General features: G+C 53.9%; 2 protein-coding genes across 5 annotated transcripts; one reads left to right on the top strand and one right to left on the bottom strand.

Annotated features, from left to right (window-relative positions):
• Positions 1–1,892: 1,892 nt before the first annotated feature.
• nek8 (NIMA-related kinase 8) lies at positions 1,893–7,687 on the bottom strand. 2 transcript variants are annotated; one of them, XM_037267382.1, is made up of 15 exons: positions 7,525–7,687; positions 6,894–7,099; positions 6,552–6,784; positions 6,298–6,429; positions 6,014–6,222; positions 5,746–5,825; positions 5,429–5,598; positions 5,168–5,315; positions 4,939–5,015; positions 4,736–4,853; positions 4,506–4,662; positions 4,238–4,401; positions 3,957–4,109; positions 2,939–3,097; positions 1,893–2,253 (listed from the first exon to the last, which is right to left on the bottom strand). In XM_037267382.1, the coding sequence occupies exons 1-15, from the start codon at positions 7,659–7,661 to the stop codon at positions 2,225–2,227; spliced, it is 2,172 nt and encodes a 723-aa protein (XP_037123277.1). In that variant the 5' UTR covers positions 7,662–7,687; the 3' UTR covers positions 1,893–2,224. The 2 variants fall into 2 exon arrangements, with proteins under 2 accessions (XP_037123277.1, XP_037123278.1); XM_037267383.1 differs by lacking the exon at positions 7,525–7,687 and adding an exon at positions 7,151–7,261 and having other exon boundaries at positions 6,894–7,110.
• A 118-nt stretch (positions 7,688–7,805) lies between these two features.
• On the top strand, positions 7,806–10,286 carry rab34a (RAB34, member RAS oncogene family a). 3 transcript variants are annotated; one of them, XM_037267395.1, is made up of 11 exons: positions 7,806–7,933; positions 8,634–8,713; positions 8,805–8,896; positions 8,971–9,036; positions 9,100–9,201; positions 9,296–9,360; positions 9,432–9,483; positions 9,646–9,727; positions 9,798–9,888; positions 10,002–10,109; positions 10,182–10,286. In XM_037267395.1, the coding sequence occupies exons 2-11, from the start codon at positions 8,639–8,641 to the stop codon at positions 10,241–10,243; spliced, it is 795 nt and encodes a 264-aa protein (XP_037123290.1). In that variant the 5' UTR covers positions 7,806–7,933; positions 8,634–8,638; the 3' UTR covers positions 10,244–10,286. The 3 variants fall into 3 exon arrangements, with proteins under 3 accessions (XP_037123290.1, XP_037123289.1, XP_037123288.1); XM_037267394.1 differs by having other exon boundaries at positions 7,841–7,933; positions 8,067–8,713; positions 9,646–9,703; XM_037267393.1 differs by having other exon boundaries at positions 7,841–7,933; positions 8,067–8,713.
• The last annotated feature ends 33 nt before the right edge of the window (positions 10,287–10,319 follow it).

Genomic DNA, 10,319 nt, shown 5'->3' with positions numbered 1-10,319 from the left:
GCGGACTTGCTGCTGACGGACTGAAGCCAGTGTGCAAGCCCTCCGACTGTTTGGGTGCACCGAGGCAGGCAGGCAGCCAGGCAGGCAGCCACGCAGGCCCGCCTCCTCCTTCCTGGAGCAGGAGGAGTCAAGAAAGCGCTCGCTCACACGACTCGATTGCTCTCACTCTGATCTCCTCTTGAATTGCGCTTTTGTCCACGTCGGCGCTTGCCCATCCGCCTGCCCGAGGCTCCCGTATTGCCCCAGCATCCGCGAGCCAGCCAATTAGATGCGCGTCGGACGCCGATTTGCACCTAATTAGGCCAGCAAATACAAAAGAGACTCACGCGTCGTCGAGCACAAGCGCTACAGTGCCACCTACAGGTGCACCTGCAAAACAAAGGAGAGACAAATGATGGAAAGGCGATTTGGTTGAGCGCATGAAGCGGCGGCACAAATGTTCATGCTCATTCGAAGGTTAAGTAGGCGCTTGGCGCTTCAACCATTTCCCCTTGGCAAGCAATGCACCGCGCGTATGCACACATCGACGGCGGAGAGGAGTTTTCACCTGCTGTATTGCTACAGCATTACATCATCATGACATCATCACCGGGAAAACAATGGAGGGAAACGTGCAGAATCATCTTTATTTCAAACACATGCAATCATGTTGCGTTCAAGACATAAAAGGCACTGGGCTCGTGTTATGAAAAGTACAATTCATGTCGCGAGCCTTTTTTCACTGTGTCCAATAGTCAACGTTGCTGCTGTACTGACGAGCTCAGAAGAGCTGAGACGCTCTTGGGAATCAGTTTGAGTACGATTAAATGAAAGCAAAGGCCCATCCATCAAAGACGAGACTGCGAGCTAACGTCAATTTCCGCCAGCACATCCGCGCCGTTCATCTGAGTGACAGAAACGTCAATGAATTTGCCAGTCATATGTGTGAATTTACACCACAAGAGTTTTTCAATCAATTTACTGGTTGAAATGCAGATGATGGCTGGCCTACTGGTGGAATATCTTCTTCACGATTTGTGGACTTTTACCTTGTTTGAATTTGAATAGCTTCCCCTCATTGGTTTTTAGTCATCTGGCAGGGTTTTTGTCCTTCCGCTAATCCAGTGGAGCACAATGTGAGCAGTGTGTCTGTCCGGTGGCTCGGTGCGGGTCACTTGACTGACATCTGACTTAAACACTCCACTGTTCTTTCTAGTGTGCATTGTAAACGTCTTCATTCACAGGAAGGCTTAAGTGTGGGGGCGGGGCGGGGCAGGGCAGGGCGGCCCTGGAACCGGTTTGCACTCTTACGGCCACAATGGCCGTACGGCGGCCGCAGGGCAGACGGCGGCCTGATTGATGGCGTCCCCTCACTGACGGGGCCAAATGCGGCACATGCTCCATTTTTTTAGCCGCCTGTGCCTGGAGCTATGACGGCAAGTCATCTTTCCCCAGTGAAACAAATGGATTCGGTTTCCCCATAGCCCCAAAGAAAGCAACAATTGCGGCAAGGTGTATTTCCCCAAACAGTGCAATTGATTTCATATTTGACTGGATGATAATGACATCACGAAAAGAATTCAAGCGCATGTGGGTCGGATGTTTTCTTTCTCACGGTCACATTGCTCCTCATGACGAAAAGAACGCTAAGCACGTCCTTGGCGACACGGCTGGTTGCTTGCGACCGTGCGCTATGTGCCTCCGTACGTGCTGTGAGCGTACTTTGTGCCCTTTTTCCTTCCTTGTAAACTTGATTTTCATCTGACATTTCAGCTGCTAAAACGTATTCATTGCAATGATCTTGTTCCTCCTCAGTTCTCTATAATAACGCGTCGTTCTGGAAGGAACATCTCGCACGTAATTACACGTAGCTATAGGTTTAAAAAGACGACGTGTGCGTGTGTTTTCAAGGCTTTTTTTTTTTCAACTTTGACTTCTTTGAAGACATGTCAGTACTTTAGGAGCCCGATACAAGAGCTCTTTTTGCCCCCCCCCCCATCCCTGTGACGACTGTGGGAGCTCTTTGGGGAATTTCCCTTTTCTGTTCCCAAAATCTCCCCAGGCACACGGCCAGATTTCGTTGGACTTCCTCAAAGAGCGGAAGGCGATCATCCGCTCTTTTGCGCCGGTTGGCCGAAGGTGTATTTTCTGCATATACCTCACGTTCCGATAGTTTTGGGTGAAAACAGAGAACGCCGGCTCGGTCCTTCAGGGAAGATTCCGAGGGGTTGGGGTCGGGTCGCTATCACCTCGAGGCGGCTTCGTCGAGCAAAGCTGAAACGAGCGAGGAACGAGAGAACCGTGAGAAACAACAAGTGTAACAAAGCGTCAATCCAAATGCCGTTGTGAAGTGTCCAAACACAGTCAGTGGTTTTTTTGATTGTCTCAGCGGCGGCAAGGATTAGCAACGACATGACTTATTAAATTGTCATGCAATGTAATCTTCTCTAAACCTGCATCTATTTTTAAACCGGACTGGCCGCTCCAATGGATTATTATACCGAGCGTCGTCGTGCCGCAGCTCTCTCGGGCAAACGCTTCAAATTGTGTCGCAATTTGACAAGCGGCACTTGAAGCGCGCCACATGGTGCTAAAAGTACCACTTGAAAATGGTGCGGCTTCTTGAGACTTTTGGGCGCAGCTGGCTTTAGGGATGCATTCAAGTGAGAAGAAGACTGAAATCCACGAGTTTGGTGTTTGACAGCCACTTGACGAGCGTATGGGTAAAAGCTGGGAGGACAAATGTGGCCAGTTGAAAAGAAAATGGCAGACTTTTTGTGTCTTGCTTTGCTGGGACGTTTGGGTGCTGCTCGCTGGCACCAAGTTGGCCATTTTAGGCTGAAACACTTTGACAAAGTCTGTTTGAAGTTACAAACGGCACTGGCGGAGGGATTAGTACATTGCCCCCCTCCCCCTGCCCGCCCGCTCGCCCGCAAAATGCCAGTGTGTTAAACATTACGTTTGACTGCCAGCAGGCTGTTGCCATGACAACAAGCCACCGAGGTGACGGTGAACGGTCGGCTCTGGTCCAGCTGCACCGCCTTGGGTGTTCCCGAGTCCTCCTCTTTCCTCCCCAGGCGCCCGCGGGCGCCCTTTCCCCACGTGTACACCTCGCCATCTGTCATGACAGGGAACATGAGAGGAATTGAGGTCAGCACACAACACGTACGTACAACTTCATTACTTGCTTGGCCTTATGTGGACCAACATTTAGTGACCCCCCCCAAAAAAAAATGATTCCAGTACACACACACACATACACCTTGACTTACAGTAGATCACTTGCTTAGTTTTGCAGGGATGAACTTTTTTGTTTCTCACAAAAAAAGAGAATTTTTTTTATGTACCTAACTCATGCACACATCCACACACATGCGCCCCCCCCCAGATCTGGCAAGGTGTCTCCTGCAGGGGCAACACAATGGCCCCGTCTGCCAACAAAGGCGTCCCTTGATGGGCCGAAGCTGCAGGAGGGCAGGTCGGCCGCTGCCGCCTTTCACACCGGGGGAGCCAATCACTGGCACAATGTGACATTTCACCAATCGTCGCCTCCAGCACCTTGTGCACACAACACAAGCAGCAAACGCGCTCGCGCATTTGCGACAAACCACTTTCACCGCACCCCCCCAATGCTTCTAGCCCCCTCTACTGGCAGAAGGTTGATACTGCAAGTGTCTATTCCGATTCCCCCACCAGGGGAGGGAGGGAGGAAGGAAGGAAGGAAGGAAGGAAGGAAGGAAGGAAGGAAGGAAGGAAGGAAGGAAGGGAGGGAGGGAGGGAGGGAGGGAGGGAGGGAGGGAGGGAGGGATGATGGATGGATGGATGGATGGATGGATGGATGGATGGATGGATGGATGGATGGATGGATGGATGGATGGATGGATGGATGGATGGATGGATGGATGGCCTTCCTGATGCAGCAGCAGCAGCAGCAGCAGCAGCAGCAGCAGAAAGACTCCCAAGGCGCACTCACTCACCAGACTTGATGGCCAGCGTGAAAGCGTCTCCGCAGGCCGCCACGGTGACTCCCCGCAGGCCGGGCACCAGGTAAGGCGCGCGGCCTGCCCGTCGCGACCCGCAGCCCATCTGTCCGTGTTGGTTGCTGCCAAAGGTGATGCACTGGCCGCTCTCTGCGGGGGGGTACAAATGAGGCTCAAACTTTAACAAGATGAAGAATGAAATTGCTTTTCTCTCTCTCTCGTTTCAGACATAAAATGTGCGGATTTGAATTTGCACGTCGACGGAGGCTGGATTCGACCTGTCACGGCGACAGAGTGGGCGGTGCCGATGTCAATGCAGACAATCTTCTCCTTGTCGAGCGGCGCCGATCGGACGGGCGCGAACGAGTGCACCTCCTCCACCTGGTCGGAGGGAGTCAGCTCCTCGCCGGACGTGATCTTGTCCAGACCCAGCTTATTGAACCTACGGACAAAATGCGGAGACACGGCGGGAAACAAGTACAGATTGTGAAATACAAAAGTAATTGCCCGACTTGCAGAGCTCGGTGACCACGCGCGACTAATGACCTGTTGCTTCCGCAAGCCACCATCCCGTCAGCCGCGCCAGGGCTGATGATCATGGAGCAGTCGACGGCGCACAGGACCCTCTGCGGCTCAAAGCGGGCGGGCAGACGCACCTGCTGGGGAGAGTTGTGGGTGTCCTGGGTGCCCAGGCCGAGGCGACCTGGCAAAGGACGGCGTCACAAACAGACAAAGGCACGAGGACTTCCCGGGAGGCGTCACTCCTCCCACGTTACCGTTGTCTCCTCTTCCCCAGGCAAATACTTCTCGTTCGTTGGTCACGGCCAGAACGTGGGACGCGCCGCACGACACCTGCACCAGCTCGTAGCCGAGCAGCGCCTCCACGATTTTGGGCTGAGCCGGAACGGAGCAGAGCAGAGCAGAGGGATTACTGCTTGGATTCTTTGAATTGGGATTGCAGTGACGCACGCCATGGTACCTGCGTGACGTCATTAAAGTTGCCGTGGCCCAGGCAGCCGTTGCTCCCGCTTCCAAAGGTCATGATGATGCCTCTGTCTGCAAAATGATGCGGATCTGAAACTTTTGGCACTCGTCTGCGAGCGACTCGCTCGCCACCGCTTTTGCCCAAAGTCAGCCGAGAGCGGCCCCGCGCCTCGCCTCGCTGCCCCGCCCCGCCCCCCCTGCCCCTTGTTGCCAGAATCGCTCACCTGTCATGCAGGCGGTGAAGAGATCTCCGCAGGAAACGGACTTGATGGTGACTCCCGACTGACCCTCCAGGAAGCGCGAGATGAACTGCGGCTGCATCTGCTCCACCGCGCCGGGCAGGCTGACCTCGGCGGAGCCCGCCGACGGCGCCTGTCCACATCCCAAAGCAAAGCAGTTGGCAAGTGGAATGACCAATGGCGTCGCTCGCTGAAAGAGCGAGCGCCTTTCTGCGAGCCGGCCCAAAGCGACTGATGTTCACGCACCTCCCAAGCGATGAGGCGGCCCGACTTGGTGACGGCCATCTTCTGCGTGCGTCCCAGCGACACCTGCAGCACCTCAGTGTTGAGCACGGGCAGACGCAGCGGGGCCGAGATGCCGCCGCCCCACGTGTACACCGATGACAGCGGGAGGGAATGCAGCTTGCCTGTGCCAGCTGTGGACGGGAACAAAGGCACTTTTTTTTTGGTGTCCACTGAGTATTTGTGCTTTGGCATGGCTTGCTCCCCCGTTTGCTGTTTTTGTGCTCAGGCCATAGCAACAAAAGAATCAAAGGAAAGAAAAACAGAAAGTAGTTTGCTACCTCTGGATCTGCCGGCCGGCACTCGCCCTCCGGCTCTGCCTTGTGGCCCGGTCTGCACAGTGGACAGTGGTTTCTCAATCCTGGACACAAGACATTTGAACTCATGGTGACACGGGTGGTAGGTTTTGGAATTACAAGGCAAAAAGCTTTTGAGCGCATATCTAGTCGTCGCAGAAATCTCGCGCTTCCTAGCCATTGTTTTTGCAATGATTGCAATATTCCAATACAAATGCAGTCTGTTTACATTTTGCAGGGTGAATTTTCCAACCTGCGCATCTTGACATTGCCGATGTCCGTACAAAGATTGAGCAGCGGGCGTATGCAGATGGGGAGCGCCATGATTTCGTTGAGTTGAGGCCGCTTGGAGGGATCCAGGTTGAGCATGTTGAGGACCAGCTGCCGCAGTTCCGGGCTATAGCGGTCCGAGATGGGGGCGAAGGTCCCGCTCATGATCTTCAGCACCAAGGCGGGCAGATTCTGAGAGAAAAAAAAAAAATTGGATTTTGCGGCGGCGGCGGCGGCCGCCTTCGGAGTTGCGGCTTTCTTTCTCACCGCCGCCTCAAAGGCTCTCTTGAGGCTGGCCAGCTCGTAGAGGACACAGCCCAGAGCCCAGATGTCGCTCTTCTGGTTGTACGGCTTGCCCTCGCAAAGCTCCGGAGAGATGTAGCACGGTGTTCCCACCACCTGCAGAGGCACGCACAAGATTGTTGTTTGTTTTTTCCTTGGAAAAACAACACATTTTTGTCATAAGATTGGATCCTCCCGGGCGACAGGTGTGCCGCCCAAGCGCTACACAACTCACTCACGGTGTACGCTTTGCTTTTGCTGACGAGGATTTTGGAGATGCCAAAATCGCCGATCTTGACGATCATCTGATGCTTGTCCAGCAGAATATTCTGCGTCTTGAGGTCCCTGTGCAGGATGAGCTTGTTGTGCACGTGGTAGAGGGCCAAGAGGATCTGCACAAAGAAGTGAAGGATGGTGTCCTCATCCAGCAGGGAGTTGCAGCGCTTCTGGATGTAGTCAGCCAAGGTGCCGCCTACATGGCAAGAAAGGTACATTTAAAGGTACATTGTGTTGAATTTAATACCATCCACCGACTCGGACAAAAAAATCATGTTGTTTCACGCGGAGTCGACGAGTCTTACCGGGTGCGTATTCCATGGCAATCATGAGCGCCTTGTCCTCCAGGAAGTTCTCGTAGTACTCGATGATGTTGGGGTGGTTGAGCAGCTTTAGTACCTGGCACTCATTCTGAGCGGCCAGGCGCTCGTCACGGGACATCTGCTCCACGGGGATCTCCTTCAGGATGACCAAACCTCCGTCGCTGCGCCGCCGACACAGGTGGACGATCCTGACAGACAGACAGACAGACAGACAGACAGACAGACAGACAGACAGACAGTTTGGCTGTGGATTAGCGAGGACTCAAAGCGTCTTGACCACATGTGGCCAAAGTGACACCTGGGTGCCATTTGTATTAGCTACTTTAGAATTGTACTATTTCCATCGTCTCTTTTAAGATGAGGAATTGTTGCCAAACTTGTACTAGCCTGAAAATTCCCCGGGGGGGGGGGGGGGGCGGGACTATTGGGGTAAAGAACGTAGAGGACGTGCTTCCCTTTCGATGACTTGCGTGCGTGTCTGCTAGTATAGTTAGAAACAAGCTAGTTTAGCCGAGCGCTCGCTCGACTCGCTCAAACGTGAGCCCACTTTCCTTCTGTGAAGAGGCTCAAAAGTGCAGCGGTGAATGGCTGCGTTAAACGTCGCTTCGTTTACCCGAAAGCTCCTCTTCCGACAACTTTGATTTTCTCGTATTTCTCCATCGCAGCAGCAGCTCGGAAGAAACAGTCCCGCCGTCTCCCTGGGCAACCCGAGTGTACGTCACGTCCGTTGTGCTTCCTCAGTTGTCCCATCACATCCGGTAGTTTGTTCTTTCGTCCAGCAGGGGTCGCGCTGTGCTGAGGAAAGATTGGATCGTCTGGGTGCCGCGGATTGGGTTTTGCTGCTTTTTCTCCGCTTTTCTATCGAAGACGTCTTCGCCACCGCTCCGAATAAACATCCACAATTGATCAATCCTGCATGACACGTTGTCCTTCCATTGAGTGACATTTGGAAGGGAGGAAAACGACGGATAAAAAGGAGAGCGACCAGACCACCGCTACCGCCACCATCTCGTCTTGCCAACGTAAGGGCTTCTTTTCTTTTTGGCCACTTTCAGCGTTCGCGGCCATTCAAGTATGCAACGACAAGTGCTTTTATCTATAGTGTGTGACAAAGATTTTGCAAAAGCACATTTGGGCTGGATGTTCCCTTCGAAGTGCAGTAGGAAACGCTTCGTGAATTCGTCTTCCACATTTGAGGAACGATAGGATTAAAAGTAAGATGAATGAAAGATAAACCGATTGTGAAGTTGTCTGGTCCCTTTTTTTTTGGCCGTAAGGACAAAATCAGCCTGCTTTTGCTCCGGGTTTTTTGCGTTGTTTGCCATTTCCAGTCCACGCCGTGAGTCACCTTTTCTCCCAGCATTCTTCAAAAGGAGCCTTCGCGGAGGACCACACACATCGCGGCAGGCAGAATTTTACAAAATCATTTTCACAATATTCGACATCATTCTGACAAGAGTATAATTAAGTCGTGTGCCGTACTACTAATAAATGGGGACTTTCCGGAGGCTACTAAGTTTTAAGAGGGGTTGGACGCATTGCTGTGACGTTTTGTTAGTGTCACCATGGCAACGGACGCCAACGCCACTTTTCACCTTGTCTGTTTCAAAGAACTGCCTAGCGAGCGGTCGGTCGGTCGGTCCATCTTCTGACTTTTGTTGTTGATGGGACCAAATCAAATGTTCTTTCGCTGCTTTGAGCATCTGTCAAATAAATCAACAGGCGTGATGTCGACGCGAGGTCCAAGCATGAGCGTCTTACCGCCCGTTCGCAAGGATCGCATCATTCCGCAGTTTCCTCAGGTAAAACACAACAAGTCCAACCATGTCAACATGGCTCAGATTGGGCCAGAAGGCTATTAACATCCCAATCCATCCATCCATCCATCCGTAGTGTTTCTGCGAAGATGCGGCGCTCCAGGCGGGGCGCGACTTTAACCCCAAAGTCAAGGCAGCGTGCCAGCAGCAGCGCACCGGCACGGTCGGGTACGTTGCGGGGCAAGAAAGACGACGCGAGTGGCGCCGAGGCCTGATGCCTCTCGTCTCGTCCTTTCCCGCAGGTTTAAAATTGCCAAGGTGATTGTGGTGGGCGACTTGGCGGTGGGCAAAACCTGCCTGATTAACAGGTAAGCCAGCTCTGAGCGCTCAACAAGTTCCTTTTGACGTGACGTGGGCGCTGTCCAACTCAGGTTTTGCAAGGACGCTTTTGACAAGAACTACAAGGCCACCATCGGCGTGGATTTTGAGATGGAGCGCTTCGAGGTGCTCGGCGTCCCTTTTAGCCTGCAGCTGTACGTTTCCAGCGTGGCATCTATGGCCGAGTCACCGGCGCGAGCGAGCGAGCGGGCCCGCTATGACTCAGCACTTTTCCTGGGCTCCTTTAAGGTGGGATACGGCCGGTCAGGAGAGGTTCAAGTGCATCGCCTCCACCTACTACAGGGCAGCGCAGGGTGAGCGAGCCATTCCGACAGAGCGGCTCCGTCAAAATGTCTCATGGCCGTCGCCTGGCTTTTTCTCGCAGTGGTGATTATCGTGTTTGACGTGACCGACATCGCGTCTTTGGATCACACCAGGTAACAAACAACGTGGCACCCCAAGCAGGTTTGGCTCGCTCGCTCGCTCGCTCGGCCGGCTTTGAGCCCGTTAGGACCGGGAGGCTCGGACGGATTCGCAAGTTAGCTGGAAGGCGTGTCGGTGAGCCGCCACCTCCGCCGCCTTTTATCCTGTCGTTCCAGGCAGTGGCTGGAAGACGCCCTGAGAGAGAACGACCCCACGGCAGTTCAACTCTTTCTGGTGGGCACCAAGAAAGACCTGAGCGTACGTGGCCTCCGCGGCCCATCCTACGTCATTTGCAAGGTGACGGATGACCTTGTCGTTTGTCTGGCAGTCTCCGGCTCAGTACTCGCAGATTGAGCGAGACGCCCTCCAGGTGGCGCGGGAGATGCGAGCCGAGTATTGGGCGCTGTCGTCGCTCACAGGTGAGCAGGTTGCCGGCCCGGGAGAACGTACCAGGCGCGGCGACCTCACGGCGTCGGCAAACAAAAAGAAGTCAAATGGACGGAGCCCCTCCATTAACTGGCCTTGTCCAAAGGGGAGAACGTGAAGGAGTTCTTCTTCCGGGTGGCGTCGCTAGCGTTTGAAAACAACGTCCTGGCCGAGCTGGAGAAGAGCGGGACCAGGCAAATAGGCAACATCGTCAGTGAGTAGAGTGTCCCGAGCCCAAAGGAAAGCGCTTCCAGCCCGTGACCGCCGTGCCGTCTGCTCCCCGTAGAAATCCAGAGCGCCGGCGGCCAGCCGTCCAAGAAGAGGAAGCAGCCGGCCTGCTGTCAGTGAAAAAGGGCCGCACGCCAGAGGGAGGAAACGGAAAGGCCTCGTGGGTGGCGTTTTCCTGGCCCCTTAACACCATGTT

This window comes from Syngnathus acus, chromosome 13, assembly GCF_901709675.1.
Source record: "Syngnathus acus chromosome 13, fSynAcu1.2, whole genome shotgun sequence".
Taxonomy (NCBI): Eukaryota; Metazoa; Chordata; class Actinopteri; order Syngnathiformes; family Syngnathidae; genus Syngnathus; species Syngnathus acus.
This window is presented reverse-complemented; position numbering and strand designations above follow the sequence as displayed.

Bases quoted from the DNA above. Each gene is read 5' to 3' on its own strand.
- rab34a (XM_037267393.1), top strand. From the start codon at position 8,576: ATGGGACCAAATCAAATGTTCTTTCGCTGCTTTGAGCATCTGTCAAAT. The intron at 9,361-9,431 runs GTGAGCGAGCCA...TTTTTCTCGCAG, and splicing joins CTACTACAGGGCAGCGCAGG to TGGTGATTATCGTGTTTGAC. The intron at 9,889-10,001 runs GTGAGCAGGTTG...CCTTGTCCAAAG, and splicing joins GGCGCTGTCGTCGCTCACAG to GGGAGAACGTGAAGGAGTTC.
- nek8 (XM_037267382.1), bottom strand. From the start codon at position 7,661: ATGGGACAACTGAGGAAGCACAACGGACGTGACGTACACTCGGGTTGC. The intron at 5,826-6,013 runs GTTGGAAAATTC...TCTTGTGTCCAG, and splicing joins GGCAATGTCAAGATGCGCAG to GATTGAGAAACCACTGTCCA. The intron at 4,663-4,735 runs GTAACGTGGGAG...GTCCTTTGCCAG, and splicing joins CTGGGGAAGAGGAGACAACG to GTCGCCTCGGCCTGGGCACC.